Consider the following 23822-nt stretch of genomic DNA (forward strand, 5'->3'; position numbering starts at 1 on the left):
TACTGTATATGCCACAGAGCCCAGTTTCATTAAAAATACGCACCCAGAAATGAACACGACACTCATAGAACCCACGGAGTCTTTCAGGTATATTCTGATATCACAGAGTTGAGAGGAGCTAGTACCTTTCAATTTGGATGCTTTACTTTCCCATTTCAGCTTACAGGTTTTGGCAGAATCTCCAGGTTAATTAGCATTGTATCTGCAGTTCATCAGAGCCCCAGGGAATTTTTTTTCCCCTCTTGAATTATTATCTCTTTTAATCTGACAATTGGTATTGGGATCAGCCCTTCACAGAAACAGCGGGGCTGGGCAGAGAGCAGGGAAGGAGGCCCAGGTTAGTCCCCGTGTAAGTGGCTTTGGTGGGGACTGGACTGGCAGGAGTGAGAGGTCTTCCAGCCCGACCAGCGGACACCTGACCTTGAAGTCCTACAAGCTGCAAGATGGAGCAACACTGGTCTGCAAAAGTGAGCAGAGCCCTGTTTGGCAGCTTTGCGAGGTGCTGGGTCCTGGAGATGGCAGGAAGCCTGTGCAGCCAGGGGAGAATACTAATAATGTCTCTGTGTGCACCTCCACAGGCTACCATCCCTGCCATTTCTGTGTAAGAAAAGCCTGTGGGTATCACAGCGCTGGAGAAAACACAACCCAAGCATTTCTCAATCTCTCTTTGGGAGAACTCTCCAGAGCCCTGCAGCTATTGGGGAGACAGAGAAAGGGATGGCATGAGAGGAGGCAAACAAGGCTCTATGTGCGGCAGTCCCTTTAAGGAGGCAAAAGGGACAGCCAGGCAGACAGCTCCACGTGTGTTTGCAGGAGGGGAGAAAGGACACAGGAAGGCGAGGAGAAATGTTTCCTTAGACTCTGCGGATGGACCACTGAGGCGGAGCCTGCAACTCATAAGTGGTTCTTTATTGTCTTGTCTAGAGGAGTGGAGTCTCATCTCTTGGAACAGAGCTTCGGATTAATTTTTGTCATGTCTCTCTGGGCCCACTTTGTCTGGACGGTGCCAATGATTCATTTAATTTTCTTTTTAATTATTAAAAAGATGCTCAGCCCTATGTATACTCTTGTAGATTTATAAGACTCCTGCAGTAAAGAGAAACCCGGCCCATGGGTGCTCTGTTTCCTAATGCTCAATGCACTGGACACGTGGAAAATCTCTGTTCTCTTTTTGCATTGTCGATACACACTTTCTAGGGCAGTGATGGTGAACCTTTTGAGCTTGGCGTGTCAGCATTTTGAAAAACCCTAACTTAACTCTGGTGCCGCGTCACATGTAGAAATTTTTTGATATTTGCAACCATAGTAAAACAAAGACTTATATTTTTGATATTTATTTTATATATTTAAATGCCATTTAACAAAGAAAAAATCAACCAAAAAAATGAGTTCGTGTGTCACCTCTGACACGCGTGTCACAGGTTCGCCATCACTGCTCTCGGGTGAATGACCCAGGATGTTGATCCCAAAACACTTCTCTATTGAAGTTCATGTTCTCTTCAGTATGACCTCTTCAGCTACTAAAATAACGTTCTGAATACTTAGCTCTGCAGCTTATAGAAGTATGGCTTAGCAATAGTTTAGATAATTTTAAGTGAACACACCAATGCTCGAATAGAGGCTCCCCTGGGGTTAAAATAAAGGGATCACTTATCTTTAAAGGTTTTGTAGGTTTCATCAGGGAAGCAGAGTGACTTGCTGGGTCAAAGTCAGAGCATGTGGTTTTAGTCCAACAGCATTTCCCATGCCTTTCTGTTAATATTTATTACCTGTCAAGGGAAACTAAATGCTCTACACAGTGCTGTGGGGGCAAGTCAGTGTGCAGGGCTCATAAACACAGAAATAATAAAAAAGATGATGTTCTTGCTTTCATACAGCTATGGTTGTAATGCGAGTTGCTGCAGTTTTTGGCATTTTGCCATCAGTTTCACCCAGCAAAAACCCAACAGGCTCATTTCCACCCTTCAATTCAATACTACTATCCTCAGCTAGAGTTGATTTTAAATCTCCCTCGTATTTGCCCCGCCCTGTACCTTTCAGACCTCAAGTTTCCTGCTTTTCTTCTTAGAAAGCCACCAGTTTTTTTCTGCTTCTAGGCTCCATACCCTCTCTGTTTGTCTTTGGCCTGAGCTGTGGCTCTAACAAGATGGGCAATTTTAGTGTGCATGCCTGTGCATGCATGGACGTGTTCACATGTGTGTGTTCCATGTGCATGCATGTATGTGTAAATGTGCATGTGTATGTTCCTAATAACAAGGGACACTAGAACACCTAAGGTGCACATGTTTCCCCACACAGGTCAGCTTGTACTTACGTAGTTCGAGGCCAGGTCTGGGTGGAGATAGTCAATCCCTGTGAAAAGACAATAGCACAGGAGTGAAAGGTTAATACCTGCCACTGTCCTCGGGAAAGCTGCTCTAGAAAGATCTCATGTGCTGCACCCAGGATACACTGTGCCTGAGGCCCCAGCCTGTGTTTCGCTTCCTGAGTGAGGGTGGGTGGGTTGCACCGCCCAAATGAAGAGACAGCTGCCACCAGATGCATTGGAGGAGGGAAGCCAATTAGAGCTTGGAGCCTCAGGATAACACTTCTGCTGTAAATGTCAGCACAAAGGGGCTTAGTGTGTTTAAGACTGATGACTCATCAGGGCAGTGATGCAAGAGAGATTTGTGGAAATCCTGACATTTCTAAAGCAGCAACAGGCATTTTTTTTTGAAATGAAACTGGCCCGAGGGAGGGAAAGCAATGGATTAGTAGAGGGTTCTCTGGCATAGAAGTAATAAGAGTAACATAGCTGGGCAAGAAAAGCGATTAGGTGAAGAGCAAATGGTCTCCTGCAATGCGTCCCAAGTGGGAGGTGATACTTGTTTTTCCGGAATGTGGCTTTCCTGGAAGCTGAGACCTTGAGTCGCCCTGCAGGGGTCCTGTGCTTCCTCCTGCATGTGGACTACCTTGTTGCCCAATAGTCATTCCAGTGGTAGAATTAAGGTCCATGAGTGGCTAGCCTCCATCAGACTCGGGAGCCTCAGAAGGCACCCTGGAACTTCAAGGACAAATTGAGAAGTTTTCCTCCAGGTCTGAGAGCCATATAATCATTGCAGTTTCATTTCATCTGAGCACCTAGCCCTCCAAGAAACCAGCCAGGCTCCTGCACTACCTAGTATAATGGTTGTAAGTGTAGGTTTTGGAATCAAAGATTCGAATTTGAATCCCAGCCACGCTGCCAACTGACTGCATGACTTCAGGGAAAGTGCGTGGCTTCTATATGCTTGTTTTCTTCTTGATCTAGTGGAGGTGAGAACAGTGTGGTGTGCTTGTAATGGTGGCATTTAACAACTCTGTTGGGTTGCAATATTTAAAAGCCAGAAGTATTATTCAGCCTCTTGTATAGCTGTCATCTTTACTGCATGCATACCAAAGTCAGGTCACAGCTATAGCTTTGTTCTGCAAAAAGGAACTTATATCAGGATGTATAGAGTTGACCCTTGAACAACAGGTTTAGAGGAGCCAACTTCCTGGGCAGTTGAAAATCTGCATATAACTTAAGTCGGTCCTCCACGTATGTGGATTCCCAACCACCAGTTGACCCTTGAAGAAAGCGAGTTTGAACTGTGCTGACCAATAGAAAAACCCACGTATAAGTGGACCCACACAGTCCGAGCCAGCACTCTTCAAGGGTCAACTGTATTTGTAAAAAAAGTTTTCCTTTGTTTTTTTTGTTGCACAAGTCATTTCTGGTAAGTACTTTTTAGATTGGCAATCACTGTTCTCGGGAAAGCTGCTCTAACATGTTTCATATCTTGCTGCTGATATTTTGACATCTGAAACAATTACTGTTATCATGTTGATTTCTATATCTTGGGAGAGTGTAGCTGGCCACTTCCTGCCCAATATCCTCCTCCTCCTCCCCCTCTCCCTATTTCTCTCTCAAGGACTGCAGAGAGACAGGGGTTAGAAGCCTTAAAGACAAATATTTAAAAGTTTGCAGACCCATGTTCTGGACTCTAATTTAGAGATGGTAAGTTTAGGTTGTGTTGGGGATGAGCCTGGGCCATGGGACCAACAGATCCAGTACCATTTCAGGTTCAGACACTGTAATATTTGTGTGACTTTGGCTAAATGACATAATCTCTTGGAACCTCAGTTTTTTCATCTTTAAAATAGAGATATTATTTACCTTGCAAAGCAATTTTCAGGATTAGAGCCAATTCATCAAGAGTGTTTAGCTTGTAGTAGATGCTTGATAAATTATGTTTCTATCCTCATCATTAGTACCATTATCTAGCATATCGCTAGAGGTATATGGATAATGCTGAAGAACAGAACATTTAAAAAAACTACTGTCTTAGTAAAAGGCGAAAGATTTATGCCATCTGAAGAGAAACCAGAGTGAAAAAACTACTGTCTTAGAACAGTGGTTCTCAACCTTCCTAATTCCGCGACCCTTTAATACAGTTCTTCATGTTGTGGTGACCCCCAACCATAAAATTATTTTCGTTGCTACTTCATAACTGTAATTTTGCTACTGTTATGAATTGTAATGTAAATATCTAATATGCAGGATGTATTTTCATTGTTACAAACTGAACATAATTAAAGCATAGTGATTAATCACAAAAACAATATGTAATTATATATGTGTTTTCCGATGGTCTTAGGCTACCCCTGTGAAAGGGTCGTTTGACCCCCAAAGGGGTTGTGACCCACAGGTTGAGAACCGCTGTCTTAGAATGTTGTGTTGGAATTAAATTGTTGTATATATTTGCTAAAATTTGTTAAATTTTGTGATCTCGTTGTTAGGCAAAAAATGTTGTAACATACAGGTAAGGCAAAAGAAAAATGACAAACACACAGATGCACACACAGAGAACATTTTTTCTAGCAATGAGTCAATTTTTAAAACATGACTCCATGTTCTGAGAGCGCAAGTTGTTTAGAAGAGGAATTTTTGGAGAAATAGTAGTCTCTTCTCTGTGAAGGGAAAATATTGAAGCAAAGAGGTAATCTGAGACCAGAAGGAAATTAGAATTAAGAAAAGATAAATTTAGCCCAATTAAATAAAACATCTTTAATTAGGTTATGGGGTAGACCAGGTGTTAAGTGAGAACAGATACAGACTTTAGTCTGAGAAAGAAAGTATTATTTATAGAATTGTGAAGGATGACAGACACGATCCAGAAAAATAGAAATGAACTGAAGCAAGAAAATGATAACCTGGTAATTAAATAGTATTTTAAGAGTTTTGTATGTTTTATATTCAGGGAAATATACTGAATACATCTTCTAAATCAGCTTATTTTTTCACTTCTTGTATTAATAATATATTCAATCTTATTTTTCATGTATTTGTTTATTTTCAACAATGACTGATAGACCTTATGTATGTCCTGGAAAAAAACAGACAGTTTGGACACTGAACCTGAGCTATGGCTCATGATCTGTGGGGGAACCTACTCATCAGCCAATTATAATGAATGTGGGGCACAGATTAAAAATATTTGGTTATATTTTTGTTCATAAACCATTAGTATCTGCCGCTAGTTTGAAGTCTAATCCACAATAGTCCAAATTCCCAGGAAGCTCCAGAGACTGCAGGGAATTAGCAAGGAGCTCCCTGTACATCTTCCTAGTTAGAATGGCAATAGTTCAGTTGAGATGTATTACTGGTCCTAAGCCCAGTTACTTTCATTGTTCTAAGAAAGCTAGTCCCTTGCACCATCCCTATGGACTTATATGCTGCTGAGGAGTAGACCTCAATGGATTAATTGTATCTTCAAAGGTGGTGGTTCAGTATCACCGATCCCATACGGTATTCTACAGTATGACAAGGTCATCTCCTCCCTGATTTAGAGGTAAGTCTATTCTTTCTTCTTCAGTCTGACTGGGCTGTGGTTGCTTCCGCAAATAAGTTATAGAAGATATGACTTTCAAGGGTAAGTCAAAAAAGGCCAGGCATCTTCTACATGTTTCCTTTGGACACTTGCTTACTCTTCAGGAAGCAGGCTGCCACGGGAGAATCCCATGTGTAGTCACTCTGACAGCTGAGCCCCAGCAGCAGCCAGCATCAACTATTAGCCATCTTGGATGTTCAGCTCAGTCAAGCCTTCTGATGACCACAGCCCAGCCAACATCTGAATGCCTGTTCTTGGGAACTCTGAGCCATTTGTAAAAATCCATCTACCTCTCCACATGGAGTGGAGAGGCTGGGACTGCATGGAGCTGGAGGGAGCCTCCAGTTGCATCCAGTCCCAGCCGTCTTCTGACTCCAACTGCATGAGAGACCCCAGAAAGGCCAGCAGCAGAACTGTCCAGCTGAGCCTGGGCAATCCACAGAACTGTGAGAAAGAACATGGTGGTTATTTAAAGCCACTTAATTTTGGGGTGATTTGTTCTGCATTAGTAGGTGACCAAAACAATGGAGAAGCTAGGAGTTTTAATTGGGAAGCAGAGAATTTGCTTTTTTTTTTTTTTTTTTGGAATCCCAATAGCCACTGATCAGCAGAAGAAATAACACAAATCAAATTCTGTCAAAACTTTCTGAAGGACTTGGCCTTGCAAGCCGGGAAACATGGAGCAAAGGCTGGAGTCATCTTTGCTATCTTTGGAAGGGACGATGGACACTTAAGCGAGGGGGTTACAGTTAAAGAGTCCTGAAGTAGGCATCATAGGGCTGATGGAGGTTTCATAAGAGCAGTGTGCCTGTCTATTGTCACTGTGGTGCCACTTTTAGGGTGCTTCTCTGATACCCAACAGGGAGTCCACAGTAGATATGCTGTATGAAATGGTCATTACAATATGTCCTAGGCAGGTTTTCCCCAAACCTAGGTGCCTCTTTCTCGTGGGTGAGCTGGCGTCAGCCGCTTTAGTTTCTAAAGCAAAACATTAGGAAGGAAGAGACTGTCTCAGCTCCAGGCACGGTGCACAGACACTCCTGTGCAGAGCTCCTTTCTTCTTGTGAAAACCCTCAGCTGCTGGAGAAAGCTTTTACATCCACTTCAAAACGTGGAACACTTCAGAAAACAGGGAGGCATTGTTTTTATGTTGCTATTTAATGAGCCCACACAAAGACAGCAGCAATTTTAATCACTCTGGCTACCCTTGTTTTCCCATCAATTCTGTTTCAAAGGCTTGCTTTAGAGAACATGGTGTTCTTTGAGGATCTTCAGAAGGGAGAGGCTCCCTCCGCCGTTTCATCTTTGTCTAGTCTTTATATGTAATTGGGCCAAAACTGCACAGTGGCACTTGTACTGGGAGACCCAGACAGCTAATGAAGGCCCAGATAGTACATCCCCAATGAGGTGACTGCAGGGCGGAGATGCTCCAGGATCTTGGCAGAGCCAAGGACATGTGCCATTAGAAAAACAATTCACCCGACCTGTTGGCTTTCATATCAAAAACTATCGAAAATAAAGCTCTGTTAAATCTTTATCGGGCAGGTGTTTGGGATAGGATAATATGTTCTAGGGGTCATGCATCATAAAATGTTATCAAAGTCTGCTTTACAAGGGCTCCTTCTGAAAGTAACAATAAAGTAAAAAATTCTCCAAAGCCCAATCCTGCTGCTAAAAAGCTATTTCATGGATCTAGAGCCACACGTCTACTATAGATTTCTGTGATGATAAAAATGGAGTTTTTGGCTTGAATTTCAGCAGCTGCTAGATCCATGTAGCTATTGAGAACTTGAAATGAAGCTAGGAGTTGAATTTTTAATTTTATTTAGTGTCAATTAATTAAAGGTTAAATGTAAATAGCCACATATGGCTAGTGGCTAGTACATTGGACAGTGTGGATCTAGAGAAATAGATGGTAAATATAAAGAGGTTTGGAAGATGTTTTAAGATAAAGTATAAGCAGTGGTTTAACAAGAAATTAAAGTTGCAGGATGATCAGATTTCATCAGTTTATTTAATTTATTAATTCAACAAATATTTGTTAAGGGTATCCTCAAATTTGAGGGCCATGGATTTGGAGGAAGGTGAAAGTTTGGCCACAATATAAATGGTTATCAGGCCCAACATCTGGCTATTCTGCCTCCAAAAGAAGGACCCTCTTATATCCCAAAGCACTGCAAAGACACACTGGCTTACAAATGCTGTAAAGGCATTGAAAAACTCACCATCATCCATAATTCCAATGGTAACACCTTTCCCTGTGTAGCCCAGCTCCCAGGCTTCTGCCACATTCAAATCAAGGCCAGGAGTGCCATCGGCTTGTCCAGTATTGATCTGGTACAGGAATTCCAAGCAGAGAATCTTATTAGTTTGGTGGAGTAAAGCACCTGTGTAACATGTTTGTTTCACATGCTCTGCAGCCGTCTGCTAGTCCAGGGTCAGCTCAGAGGCCACATCTTCCCTGAACCAATACTTCTGGGCATCCCTCCACCAACCTCTTCCAGCCTCCTTTAATTTTTTGATATACACTGTTAACGCTTTATATTTTTTATAAGTATGCAAACACAGTTTCAATCCTCCCATCTTTTATGACCAGGTTGTGATCTTTAAACTCCGTAGAGCTGCCATTTCCAGAAACCCTCCTCAGTTTAGCATTAAGTGCTTACTTTTGTAGTTCTTGATTTATACCTCACATTTTGAATTTAGCACATATTGTTTGGGATTATTCTTACGTGAATATGATTTCCTTACTATATACAATATCCTTTACAAGAGGGAGATGATCTATTTACCTTTATGATTTCAATACGACCACACCAATCTTGCTTTAAAAATATTTGTTGAGCTGAATTAAAGATAGCTGGCTCAACTTTAGTGCATATTCTCCCCCTTAAAAAATCCAAAGATGAAATAAAGGAAAACAAAGGAAAAAAATCCCAAATAAATGTGCTCACTACCCTCTTTGCATGCATCTTTGTCCTGTGCTGATTTTCTCAAAGATGAGTCATAAAAAAATAGTGACATCAGAGTTTGTATTGGCAGAAACTCACAGTGGCCAATTGGCCTTTACAGTATTGCTAAAACATTGTGTGAATGTCATAATGCTCTTCATAAAAATGGCCACTCTTCTCCTCTAGGCATTTGTTAAGATTATGCCTCTCCATTCCCTTGGAAGTGAGAATGACCATGTGACTGATTTTGGCCAATAGAATATGAGCTTATGTGTCATCTGTCACATCTATGTGGAAGCTTTAAGAACCACTGTGCAATTTGGCCCTTCCTTTCCCTCATGTGCTCATGAAAGCAGGGATCAAGATGGAGTGGAGATGGAGTTTGATTTGCCTGAGTCCCTGATGGATTACAAAACATTGGTGGCATAGCATGAGTGAGAAACTCTGATTTTATTAAGCCACTGTGATTTGAGGGTTGTTATTGCAAGAAACATAGCCTATTCTGACTAATATAGTCATCCCTTTGTATTGAGGGGATGGTTACAGAACTCCAAAATACATGGATGCTCAAGTCCCTTACATAAAATGGTTTGGTATTTGTATATAACTTACATTTTGCATATAGGTTACAGCCAGATATGCCTACACTTCATTTTTGTGGATTCAGCATAGTGCTCTGCATGTAACAAATTAAAATTTTGCCTTTTGGAAATTTCTGGGATTATTTTTTAAATATTTTCAACCCCCAGTTGGTTGAATTGTGGATGTGGAACCCGTGGATATGAAGGGCTGACTGTACACATAAGTTTATTTAGTTACCCAAATGGAATTTTTAGAATTCCATGTCCCAAAGCATAAGGGCATAAGGCATAGTCAAGTTCTAAAGCCCCAAGAGAGGGGTTTGTGGTGTATTCCTATAAAGTAGCAGCCCATGGGTCATCATTTATTTTCTCTTTTGCTCAACATATTTTAATCTTAAATAAAGCTTCACTCACATTGATAAATTAGTCACTCATTTTCCCTCTATATGCCCTGCAGTTTGGTTTGCTTGGAGGCTTTGAGCACTTTTTCAATATAACTCAACCCATCCAAATGGACAGACTCTTGGTGAGCCAGAAAATATTCACTACCAGACAGGTGGGTTTCCCTGCCTTGAATCCTGCATCAGTTAAGTACCATGGAACTGATTTCCTGCCATTATTTGAGGAAACACTGATAGATGTAGCAGTAGCAGATGCTACTTCTGCTACTTTAGTTTTTGAAGTCTCTTGCTTTTCTCTTGTGTAGTCACCTGATTCTTGTCTTATGTCTGTGGTTTCATCATGTCCTACTGTTACTCTGACGGTTGAGACCGCACATAACTCTTCCCAGACCTTTGAGTTGACCTTTACATGTTTTTGCATCTTCATTCATTCATACATTGGGGCACTTTTCAGAGTCTGGGAGAACCTGATCTGCTTTGGGTAGTTGCTTTGACCCTAGGAGGCCATGGCTACTTAGCAGTTAAGAAGAAAGCAGATTAAGGAATGAGATGCTTGGGTGGTGCTAGAAAATCAATACAGATCAGAGGGGACAGAGCAGTTCACAGAGTCGGATGCTGGCTAATGTCCCAAAGAATAATGAGGAAATGGAAATGCATTTTGTATCCGAAGTCTCAAAATGAGAAACGTTAGGAACAATACAGAGACACTTACCAGATACCATTGCTTTGTAAAAAGAGGATCATTCATGTTGATATCGATCTCATTGATATCTCTATACCCTCGCTTTTTCCGTTGGAATCCTTCTTGTTGCAAGGCCATCTTTACCTGGAATGACAATACTGGCACATTACCTATCAACCTAAACATTCCTCTTTTGAAATTTATTTCCATGAATTCAAGTTTCATTTGTATCTGAAGTATTATTTTTCCTCACCCGAAGCTAAGCTCATCTCATATACACTCTCACTTTCTGATTATTTTCCAAGGGCATCTACTTCTGCTTGCAGTGAGCAAACAGGCTCGGTGATGGCTCAAATGAGTTTCCCTAAATAAGAATTAGATGGGAAAAGCACTCTCAAGGAAGGTAAGGTGGTAGGGCCATTAAGAGAAAGAAAACGAAGCAAAGGAACACTTCTATGAAGGAAAAGAGAGTGATATGGATTCAGGGAGGGAGAGAATGAAACCTCATTGATCATTTTTTCTGGAGGGCTTCTCAGCCTTTCCATTTGTTGATAGTACTGTGCTATCACATTTGGGAATAAGCCCAAAACAAAAACAAACAAACAAACAAAAGACCTGTGTGGAGAGCCAGTAAGCCCACAGCAAAGCTGGAGAAGGTAAGCGAGGGACCTTTGAAGAGAAACTGATGGATGGTGCTGCTGTCCTTGCAATGACAACACTTCCGTTTTGGACAGTAAAACAGAACCCCAAGCCCTTGGACAGAAATAAAGCTGAGGAGCCGAAATAGTTCAAACAGGCTCCTGGCAACAGTTAGGCTCTGTCTCAATCAGAAAACGTTCACTTGGGCAAAAACTAATCGATCACCCAATAGCTGTGGCCAGTCTCTGAACGTCTACACCCTCACAGACTATGCAAATGTATAAAAAAGTGTGTGCTGGAAACTTATTATTTATTTAAGTTATATTTTTCTGCCTGACATTTATTTCTTCTTTTACCAAATTTCCCCAGTATATTAGGGGATATATATATATATATATATATATAATCACTTTATTTCTCTTAATGGTCCTACCACCTTATCTTCCTTGAGAGTCCTTTTTCCACCTAAATCTTATTTAGGGAAACTCACTTTGAGCCATCACCGAGTCCACTAGGTTCTGTGTTAGTCGGAGTGGAATTTGAGGCACCTGCCTGCTGTAAAGAAACTGAAGCTCTCCTTGCCACAGAGGGGCTCAGTGGGTATCTCCCTTCCAGGATCTGAATCCTACAGGCCCGCCCCGGGGCTCCCTCAGGGTTGATCCTTCAGCTTCTCATAGGTTGTAAGCTCCCAAACTTTTCCAACAAATTCTCTTTTGCGTAAGTGATACAGAATCTATTCCAGTTGCTTGCGATCAAGAACTCTGACATGTGATGAGAGAGTCCAAGTCAAGAGTGGTGGTGGGCAGGGAAGAATGAAGAGATTGAAGATGTGGCCCAAACCCCTGTCTTCCTGCTTCCCTGGAATGTGGAAGAATGCTGTGGGGGAGTAGCTCCTCACTTCCCCATCTACACATTCACACAGAAGGCTTGGGGTTCATTTGCCAGAAAAAAACTCTTAATTCTATCCAAAATGCTATCCATATAGAAAAGAAGTGGTAGGTATAGCAAGAGTAATTGACCAGGGATCCCAGCTGCTACACTCTGAAATCTAGCATTTGCTCTGTGAGTTCTTTGGAGGTATTGCAGCAAGAGACATTCACTGGGGTATAGTTTCTGTAAAAATCCCCCAAAGAAGTAGCAATATCATTGAAAAAAGGGATAGTTATATTTTTAAAAAATATATTTTTATTGATTTCAGAAAGGAAGGGAGAGGGACAAAGGGATAGAAACTTCAATGATGAGAGAGAATCATTGATTGGCTGCCTCCTGCACACCCCACACTAGGGATGGAGCCTGCAACCCAGACATGTGCTCTGACTGGGAATCAAACCATGACTTCCTGGATCATAGGTCAACGCTTAACCAGTGAGCCATGCCGGCGGGGCTAGATGGATATTTTTATAATGGCAAAATTTGGACACAACTAGAGCCCATCAGATGATTCCAATTTAAATATATATGCATATATAGGGTGTCCCAAAAAATGTATACACACTTTAACAGCTGATAACTTAATTTTGAAAATGATATGTATTTTAATAAACAATGCCTTTATAATTACTCAAAATGTATGTATACATTTTTGGGGACACCTTAAATATGTTTATATGAAGCAGATGCCAAGATGGGATTAAACATGCAAGAAGTTTATTAGGAGAGAAAATGCAAGAAACCGTGTTGCAAGTCTGGCCCCATAGAGAAGAGAGTGTACAAAGTTGGACAAAAGAGTCCTTGACTGCCTCGTAGTCTAAAGAAGGTTTGGCAAAGCTGTTGGGGATCCAAAGTCGGCTGTCAGAGGGCCCCTGTGTCACCCAGGGGTAGGTCTACCTCAGTACTCCTGTCGAGCTTAGTCACTGACTGGAGCAGCCCTGGCCAGTGTGGCCTGTTGCCAACACGGTAATAGATTTCAGAGTGCAGCTGCTGGGGTCCCTGGTCAATTACTCTCTCTGTTGTCAGGGACCTGTCAGCATGTTCTCACAGCTGCCACAGAATATATCCATGCATTTATATATGTGTTTCTGTGCTTGTGTGTAAGCATTAATGTAGAACATTTAAAATGTCCAAGTCAATGTAGTTTTCAACCTGGAAAGAACCAGACACACCCTCATAGGACCTTTTTAATACTATAAAAGCAAATACAATAGCCCTCCTTTATCCACATTCCAAGATCCCCAGTAGATGACTGAAACAGCGGAGAGTACTGTGTTTTTTCCTACACACACATACCTTGTTACTTAAAAGAAGCACTTTAGGGCTTCTCTTTGGCATATCTGAATTGCCAGCATTATTTGTGCTTTGGGGCCATTATTAAGTAAAATAGGGGTTATTTGAACACAAGCACTTCGATACCTCCATAGTCGATCTGATAATGAAAAAGGCTAGTAAGTAACTGAGGGGGTGAGGGAGAGCATACATAGTGTGGACACACTGGACAAAGGGATGATTCACATCCTGGGTTGGTTGAAGCAGGACAGCATATGAGAATTCAATATACTCACAAAGGCACATAATTTAAATAGAATGAATTGTTTTTTTCCATTTAATATTTTCTGACTAAGGTTGACCACCAGTAATTTAAACCACGGAAAGCAAAACCAAGGATAAGGGCAGAACCTATATTCAAATAAGAGTGCCACGTTAACTTGGGAAGGAAGGAGCCTGGATTTGGCCATCTCATCTTCCCCTTCTGGTCCCACAGCCTGGCCTTTATCTGCTCCCCTCACTAAAGGAGGCAGTTACTGGCCTGCCCTGAGGGCGTCTGGTTACAGTGGATTCATCGTCAGGAATGACTTCATTGAGCAGCTTCCCTTTGCTGGGATCTTTGCTGGGCAGACTACCTACCATGTGGATGTTTGAATGCTCTCATCTGTAGGTTGTTTCCCAGCAGCATAAACACAGGAGGGCACATCAGATTTTATCTTTTTAAATATGCAATAGCAGCGAAAGCTAAAGCTATGTTACTCCCAAGTCAATTAGACCAAGTACATCCAAATGATAAAACTGTTTAAATCCATTTCCATAAGATTAATTTTCAATTTCATAAATTAGGTTTTAATGGAGACCAGTGATGCTTTGGAATGTGACCCTCTGATGCCACCCTCCTTGCAACTCGGGAGCACCAGAGCAGGACTCCGTTGTCTGAAATTATGCATCTTGTGCTACTAAAAATTAGGCCTCAGAAGACTGCAGAGGGCTTTATCTTCATGACCTCAATGAAAACCACAGCTACAATTTCAAGAGAGATGAACACATTTAAGACATATTTTTACTTATTACACTTAAATAACTGGAAAACAATTCTATCCCCCCTGCCACAACAGTACCATGTAATACCATCAATTGCTTTTATTTTTCTGGGTTCTTTTCCAATCTGAATTTGCATTCAAATCTAATTTTTATATAACAGTAATCATATTATAGATAAAATTGTGCACCTTCTTCACTAAGTATCCAACCATAGGAATTTTAATGTGCTGTTATATAGCTCTCATATTTTAATTTTAATGGCTATCTAAATATTCTATAGAGTAAAGTACTATAATTTACCCAACAATTTCCCTCCTATTGGTCATTTGGATTTTTTTATTATCATAAGTAAAATTGCCAGGAGCAAAAAGATGAGGTTATAAACTACTTTTAAAGACCTCTGGGGAAGAATTCTGTGTTATAATTCTATTTGTGAGAAAGCCCTAAATGTCAGAGAAGTATTTCCTAGTGTCTACGTTCCTTCCTCACATTATAACTAAAAGGCTGGTTTTATTCTCTCTTCCTCCTCCTCTTAATTATAGCCCTTCACGCAGGATACCTTTCATTGCCACTTAGATATGGTCCCAATGACATGCATGGGACTTAATTATAGCTTCTTACCTTCTCAAAAAATAATGTACAGCTAGCATTGGTATTTCATTTTAGAATACTTCCCTAAGTTGGTCCATAGACCTACATATTTACACAAATAAAAAAATATAAGAAAGCAAGCGTGTTTTGTTACTGGGTATTATTTTATTAAAAATGAACAGGTGGATATTTTAAACCTGAATTTGACACATGTGCATAGCACAAATTTTACCTGAGCAGCTCCCCTATGCCCTCCTCCTCTCCTCCTCTCCTCAATTAAGAATTCTTTAGTCGTCTGAAAAATGTTTCTGTGCATCTACAAGCAGGTTCGATCTCTGGGCATTAGCATACTATTTTAGAAGTTGCATTAACATTTAATCTTGTCAACAAAACTGTGGTGTTGAGAAAACAGAGGTTCCAAGGCCATTGTCCAACAGTTGCAAGCATGGTGGAGTCATCCAGGTTCATTACTTCTAAACGCTATGAACTCTTCACCAAGGCACATTGCCTCTCCCTAAGGTATGGGACACAGTCCACCTTCCAGTATTCGGAGGGCTGAACGGTGGATGTTAACTCTCTAAAGAGCAGGTACTGGATTGCTTTTTCCCTGGGCTGATGATTAAACAGCTGCTAATTAGCATTCACTGTGCTGAGCAGGGGAGTGGCGAGAAAGGGGAACAATAGGAAAACCTGTCTCAAAGGGTGTGGGGAACTGCTTGGCTTGAAGTGAGCACAGGAAAAGGAACATAAAACACAAAACTACATGTTGCTGAAAATACTGAAGGTTATGAATCCACAGTGTGATTGATTGTCACACTATTGTCTTCTAGACTAAGAATTATTTTATTTACCAGTGTTATAAGTTGACTTGTATCTCCCTAAAAGTCCTAGCCTGCTCACCTGTAAAGTGGGGATGAGACATAATAATGGCTAACATATATTGAGGGATGACTGAACCAACCCCATCTATACTTTGATCTTGGTCTTCCAGACCCCAGAATTGTAAGACATATATTTCTGTTTAAGCCACCGACTTGTGTACTGGGTTATGGCAGTCCCAGCAAACTCATACAACACTCTAGTAATCTGGTTGCACATCTGCATACTTCACTATTGTTCCATGTTGCTTCTCTGCTGCTACTTCATGGAGCAGGGTTTTGGTGAGCATCAAACAAGATAATGCATATAATGCATAACACCTGGCTCCATAGTACATACCCAATATATGCCTACCATTGCTACTATAAGCATTGCCAATGTTATAATTTTTGAGGCTGGTGGAAAGGCATTGGGGTGGTGCCTCTCCTTGTTCCATCCCACCTCAAGCCAGGCATGTCTTATTCCAAGGCAGGCCAGGGTGCCCTTGCTCCCTTCTTCTTGCTCTTAGCTAGCTTCAGACAAATCAAAGTAAACATGTAAAGAGAAACCAGCTGGAGTCCTTCCCATGTGTGTCCTGAAGGCAGAACACCCACCTCTCCAAGGCAGTGTGTTATACCTGTGTTTGAACTGATGAGCTGAACACAGCTTATGAAACAGGAACCCAGAGAAAGCCATTGCTGGTGGTGATGTGAAAGATGATGGAGGAAGGAGACCACACCTAAGCTCAGATGTTCTAGTTCATCTGCTTTGCTACCAACTGCTGGCCTTGGTTATCAAGATGCAAACAGGGATCTAGGAAGGAGAGAGGTATAAGGGGGCATGACCCAGGGAGGTCAATTGCTGGGAGGGAGAGGGAGGGGAGGGAACAGGCAGCAAACAGTCGGGGAATCTGGCTACTTAATTTCCCCCTTGAGCAGGCAGGGTGACTTTTTGGAAAGCCCAATTATAGGCAAATCACAGGGCTTAACTTTTCAAAGAACAGGGAGTTAAGCCACATTCATGGCTGAATGCACCGTATTGATTGTCCTCATTTAGAGAGGTTTGCCCATCTTGCAAGAATGAAGACGATCAATTGAGGAGAGAGGATATGGCTGCGTGCCTCCGGCCACAGTTCCAGTCACTGCATCTCAGTGACAAGATATTAACAAATTGCTATCTATCAACTAGAGCCCTGTATACAAGATATACCGAGATAAGTCAATGTAATTAGGGAGGGATCGAAAGGTGTTTTTAGTGGAGTGAAGCACAGAGGCAACTGATCAGAGTGCCTTTAGCAGGTCCAATGCCAGCTCCCAGGTTTGCTAGCACATGTGCATTTTACTTGGGGGTGCACTTCAGCATGATTTCAATCTTACTCTTGTTTCCGGGATGGTGGGGAATGTCATGAGTTGGATTTAGGGGATTATATTAAGGAAAAGGATAATAAAAGATGGTAGGTGCTATGCCGGATGTGGAGGCAGAGATGGCTAGACTGGGGTATGCTTGAGAGGACAATTTTCCAGAGATGCCAGGTACCCTGAATGCTGTCTTGGCCAAAACGACATGATCCTCTCAATGAGGTTCTCCTGAGAGGTGAGTGTGGCAAAGAAGCAAAGCAAGGCTAAGCCACCTTAATATATTCATATATTACTAGCTTTGGCCTTGGACACAATATAGCCAAAGAGAGCCGGCCTGGGCCACGTGGACAGCTGTTTTCCATCGCAGGTGGGCAGAAGGAGCTCAGTCTAACACAGAAGGTTCCTGAGTGGACAGATGGGAGGAGGAGCAGGAAGATGGGGTAAAGGGGAGCAGTGAGGCAAAGGCGCTGCCCCAGCTTCTGCTGCTCAAGTGTGTGTGGGAAAAAGAGGGGATGAGTGGAAAGTGTGGATGATTTAATCCAAAGTCATGACTCGACCAAGTGCCAAAGATCATACCTTAAACACAGCGTGCTGTGCGAACAAGGTTTGGTATCAGAAAGAAATGGGATCAGGTCCTGGGTCGGTTTACATGTTATTTGTGTGTGTTCTGGGGTAGGTTCCTCAAGTTCTCTGAACTATGTTTTTTTTGTTGTTTTTTTTTCATCTAGAGCAGGAATTGGCAAATCGAGCCCACTGCCTGTTTTTTATAGAAGTTTGTTGAACACAGCTGTACCTGTTTGTTTGCACCCTGCCTCTGGCTGTTTTCACGCCACAATGGCAGACTTGAGTAGTTCTAACAGAGACCACGTGGCTCACAAAGCCTAAAGTATTTGCTCTCTGGCCCTTCACAGAAATAGTTTGTCTAGGCCTCGATGTATAGCATGGAGATGGTGGTATTGTTGACCGTATAGGCCTAATAGTGAGGATCATGTGAAATAATCTTTTCTATAAATGTTACTGTCTAAAATTATGATATATAATATGTCTATGGAATCCATTTCCTCTATGAGGGTGGAAGCAGGGGCAGAATTTTGATTGGTGGTGCAAATGATTTGATTTGAGGGGCACAAAGAAAGCTGCCAGTGACCCAAACCACCTCCTCCCCTTCCCCCCGCCCCCTTGGGTACATGCACACTGACTGAATTCCAGCCATGAAGAGTTAAGTTTTCATCGTAAGCCTTCATTATCTAAGTTGATTATGTCTCTATTTAAAAAGATTAGGAAAACAAGTCCTCTGGGAAAGGCAACACATCCAGGTGTTATCACTTTCCAATCTACGTGTGTGGACTCATTAATTAGATTGCTCTTCTCACTGATGCTGGTTGAGATTGGTGCAAGGACAGAATGAAAATTTATGGAAAAGGTAATTTGGAGACTCTTAGGCAGTGTCTTGCAAGCCGGGGAGAAGAGCTACTGAAAGCAACAGCAAGGGATGCAAGGCTTAGAATTGGGTGCCACTAGAAGAGGAGGATTGAGAGCCAGGGGGTGAGAGGGCACGCTGAAAAACCTCCCAAAGGTGTTTGCTTCTAAACACATTCTTTATGCACAGCATGTCTACAGTGTGAAGGAAACACGCACCACTTATTGCTACGACAAAGGTTGTAGTATTGTTTCTGTATACGTTTCCTGGGGGGGGGGGGGGGGGAGGAGGGTGTGGCATACCAAAAAGCTGCCTCCTAGAGAGCACAAACGGATTCTTGAAAATCCACAACCTCCTTTGCTTAAAGTCACATCTGAAGAAGTTTTAATTTTTGGATTCAGACAATAGAGTTAAAGAAGAGAGAAGATTCAATTTCCCAGTTCTTTTTTTTTTCCAAAGGGCATCTATTTTTAATCTTCCACAAAGGTTCACCCCTTTGTCAACAGCAATGCCTTGGCAATTCTTTTCTACTATTTCATTAGTTGCCAATGGAACAATTCCAGGTTGACAAGGTGGAAAAGAAAATGTGTGTTGACATTGCAATTGGCATATGTCAGAATATTTGGGGGCTGGTAACTGTGCATCCCCCTCACCAAGCAGCTGGAGAGTAATTCATATGTCAGGCTAAGCAGCCCACGGATGACAAAACATAAACAAGGAATAAAGGTCAGAGTGATTGATTCATAACATACATCTACTTATTCATGGAACACCCAGTGATGGGGCATTAATTAGCCCACCAGGGTGATGCAGAACAAATGAAGAAAGTAATGGATCGACTTTGCAGTAGTGCTCCTGGAAGGTACAGAGCTCAGATTTGCCCCCTGAGGAATGCCAGGAGAAAATAGCTTTCATTCTGAAGTGTCTTCGTTTTCTGTGGCTACTGTAACAAATTACCAAGACTTTGTGGCTTCAAACACATCACCATTTTTGGTGTCTCCCTTGCAAATGGGTTGTTTAAACCACACAGTCAGGACTTGACTCATTAGCCATTCAGCACCAGACCATCTGACATTTCCTGAGATTTGGTTTTGTGTGTGCCATTAAGCTGTAGTTTTATCGGGGCGGGGGGGGGGGGGGGGGAGGGGGGAACCCAAGTGTAAAACTGTATTTTATCCTACCTTCAGAGAAAAAAGAACTTCTGGCATTTCCATATTCCAGTTTTGCATTTGTGGAACAGTGGGCATATGAAGGTACTGCTACCACCTCCACCACCACCTCTTATACATGGGATAGCCTGCTAGCATTCCCTGACAGAGCCTGATTTCCATTCACTCCCTGTCACCCCAAACCCTGACCCTTCTAGACATGAATTGGATCATCCTATAGTTAGAAAGCAAAGAAAGTCAGCAGTTTGCCCAGGCAGGTTTCGTCAGCATTATTTTTTCCTATTAAATTTTATTGGGGTGACATTAGTCAACATGAACATATAGGTTTCCTGTGTGGATTACTAAGTTACAAAATCTGTATATAGGACCATGGGCCCACCACCCAAAGTCAAATCTTCTCTTGTCACTTCATATTAGGACCCCTTTCTCTCGCTACCTCTCCTCACTCTGGCAACCACCACACTGCTGTTTGTGTTCATAAATTTCAGTTTTATATTCCACATATGAGTTAAATCATATAGTTCTTAGCTTTTTCTGTCTGACTTATTTCACTTTGCATAATGTTCTCAAGGTCCATCCATGTTGTTGTAAATGATGCTATTTCATCCTTTCTTATGTCCGTGTAGTACTCCATTGTGTATATGTACCACATCTTCTTTATCCAGTCCTCTATCGCAGGGCACTTTGGTTGTTTCCAAGTCTTGGCCACTGGTGGATAATGCTGCAATGAACATAAGGGTGCATATATCTTTGCGTATAAATGATTTCGAGTTTTTCAGGTATATACCCAGGAGTGGGGTTGTTGGGTCATATAGTAGCTCTATTTCTAATTTTTTGAGGAATTGTCAGACTGCTTTCCATAGTGGTTGTACCAGACTACATTCCCATGCTTTGTTTTGTCCTGTGAAATTTGATCACTTTAATGCATTCAGTTTATGAAATCTGAAAAGTGCTGTGTAGCCCCAAGAAGCTGTCCAAAGTAGGGTCTTGTTATTTTAGTTGTTGGATAGGTATTCCTAAAAATGTGTGACATTCTTGATGAAATATACATGGCACGTCTTGAGGTATCCAGTGAAATCACTTCAAAAGCAAGACACTATGGCAGTGATGGCAAACCTTTTGAGCTCGGCGTATCAGCATTTTGAAAAACCCTAACTTAACTCTGGTGCTGTGTCACATATAGAATTTTTTTTGATATTTTCAACCATAGTAAAACAAAGACTTACATTTTTGATATTTATTTTATATATTTAAATTCCACTTAACAAAGAAAAATCAACCAAAATAATGAGTTCGCGTGTCACCCCTGACACGTGTGTCATAGGTTTGCCATCACTGCACTATGGGAACATTCTTATACTAGTAGCCCTTCTGGGACGGCTGTCTAGACTTTGAAGGAGGGGCAATTGCCAGTTTGGCCTCACCTACACTCACCAAGGAATGAGACTGTTTTCTCTTTGAATTGCAGCACCATGTCTTCATTGTTCTGTAAAAGAGGAGCATTTGTCTTGTGCTCCCATCAGCAATCAAAGCTCCTTGAAGGCACAGCCCTGTCCTTCATTTCTCAGTTTCCCCCAGTGCCAGGTGCATAGCAGGAGCTCAATCAATATTTGTTAGATTTTAAAAAAAATAAAATATGTATTGACAAAAAGGTAATCTTCTTTGGGGTTGCTATTTTAAAACAAAAACAGCAGCAAAACCAACAAAAATCTTGGAAATGCCTGAGTTTGGGGACAGGTAATATGACTGTCTGGAGCTGCACTGCCTGCCTGCCCTGCAGCTTCCTATCTCTAAACTCAGGTTATCATCTGCAGAACTGAGATGTTTAGACATTATTTTCCTCATTCTTCTGTCTCAGCACTTTGAAAAACTTTACTATTCATTTGAGAACAAAGGAATTTCAATTTTGTAAAGTAAGAGGAGATGGCTTTCTCTTTTAGTTCCTTCTTGGAATTAAATAGAGAAGGAAACATTGTTTTCTGGTTTGAAATGAAATCGCTGCATCCCATTCTCATCTGCAGTTGAGGGCAAAATGGATGTTCTTTAAACTAAGTGTTGAAAATGTGCTCCAAACACAGAGCTTGGCAAGCCTGCCCTGTTATAGTCTTTTCCTTAAAAAAACTTGCAAAAACCTAAAATCAAGCCCAAGAATACCCCATTATGGTTTTCACCTTATTCTGTTGAAAACAACAATCCACTTAAATTCAGAATATCTGGTAAAATCATTAAAAATATCACTCTTTGGAGATTGTCTTTTTGGTCCTTGAGGCAAGTTTCCTGGGGATGTAAATTGAAGACAGGGCCAACCAAAATCCTTAATCCTATTCACTGGGTTCCTTCTGGTCGTGTGAGTTGCAGGTGATTTCCAATCTGCCTCCCTTTGACAGCCTGAGGGAACCCCTGCCACTTTTTTTATCCTTGTCTTTTCTGGGCAGAGACAACCACATTTCAATTTCATTGGGTGTCAATCTCTCTCTCTATATATATATATAAAAGCCTAAGCGACTGTTACGACTGTTCAGCCGAATGACAGGTTGCTATGACATGCACTGACCACCAGGGGGAAGACGCTCAATGCAGGAGCTGTCCCCTGGTGGTCAGTGTGCTCCCACTGCCAATCTCCTGTTGCTGGTCAACCTCTTGTGGTCCCTCCTCACTGCCAGCTGGCCCTGATTGACCCCGATTGGTACTGGGCGAGATGGCCCTGATCGGCCCTGATCTCCAGCCAGGCTGAGGGACCCCACCCGTACATAAATTTGTGCATCGGGCCTCTTGTAATAATATAATGTTGATAGGTGTCCCCTATATTAAAGAAATCCTGTGTTTGTCACCACTGAAGCAGAGTAAGATGGGCCTTCCATATCATTTCCAAGGGTAGAATCAATTCTGTACTTGAAATCCTAGGATGCATATTGTATCCTCTGAAATGCACAGCACTACTTACTCTCAACACTGTTCACCGCAGCCTTCAGTCAGCTCTCTCAAGACAGGGCAAGAGCTTAACTTCCATGTTGCACATATTTTCCATGATGCTACTTAGCACCATCTGGGTAAGGTGCATTATCAATTGGCAAATAATAAGGGATGAACAATGGTGTGTGCTTTGCAACCTCAAAGCAGAGTGTGTGTGGAGGGGGCACCTGAAGCTTAACCAGCTGCATGTTCAGAAAGCCATAACTGCCTTTGTTACTCCTCACTTGATCTATTTCTACAGGGTCTGCCATTTGCCTGATGTTTGCTCAGCACCTGGTAAGCAAAGAGCTTTCAAAAAAGGTAGAAAAGAAAATCAATATCTGCCCATTTAGACAGACTCTCACCATTCAGTGACAGTCACACAGTGCTGGGGAGGAAAGCAGATCAAGGCATCTTAGGGACCTGGAGAAGGCCTTCGATCAATTCATCTAAGCAGTCAATGGCATTCACCTGGTTGCTAGCCTGGATTCAAGTGACTCTGTTTTTATAAAAGTGTGGCTTGAAGAAATGACACCATCTACCTGTGTTCCTCTTATGCATGTCTCCAGCTGATGACAAGCAGCACCTTATTATCTATAATAACAAAAGTGTAGTATGCTAATTAGACCAGACATCTTTCCAAAGCCGGGGCTTCGAGGGAAGCCTGGGTCCTGGGTGCCAGAGAGAAGCCAGTGCCAGCAGCTTGGGGAAGGAAGGCCTACTCTTGCATGGATTTCGTGCATTGGGCCTCTAGTCCTGTTATAAGCCAATAATTATAAAAATCTCAAAAAAAACACTACATGCAAGAGACTTCACAATTATAGGTTAAAGTCCTTTTAGCAGACTTCTAACACAGCATTATTGTGACAGCTTTAAAACCTGCCTGTAAGTTCTCAGATGGTCCTCTCAGTAAGAGCTGGGTCCTCTGTCTCTGCCCCTGCTCCAAGTGGGCTTGTGACAGTTCCAACCATGTCGCGCTTGGTGGAAGTGATGCCATCTGACTTCCAATACCAGGTCAGAAAAGATTACCTAGTTACCTAGTTGTTTTGATTTAGCGAGGCCAGTCACCATGCACAGAACTCC

The 23822-nt window shown here is 41.9% G+C and overlaps 1 protein-coding gene across 1 annotated transcript in view; it reads right to left on the minus strand.

Annotated features, from left to right (window-relative positions):
* Window positions 1-23822, minus strand: part of PCSK2 (proprotein convertase subtilisin/kexin type 2) — a 257323-nt gene that overhangs the window by 103436 nt on the left and 130065 nt on the right. The window contains exons 3-5 of the mRNA XM_081096978.1: window positions 10537-10650; window positions 8117-8225; window positions 2315-2352 (exon numbers count right to left, since the gene is read on the minus strand). Of these exons, the coding sequence (XP_080953104.1) occupies window positions 2315-2352; window positions 8117-8225; window positions 10537-10650 (261 nt within the window). The remainder of the gene's footprint in view (window positions 1-2314; window positions 2353-8116; window positions 8226-10536; window positions 10651-23822) is intronic.

This window comes from Myotis nattereri, assembly GCF_964212035.1.
Source record: "Myotis nattereri genome assembly, chromosome: 8".
Lineage (NCBI taxonomy): Eukaryota > Metazoa > Chordata > Mammalia > Chiroptera > Vespertilionidae > Myotis > Myotis nattereri.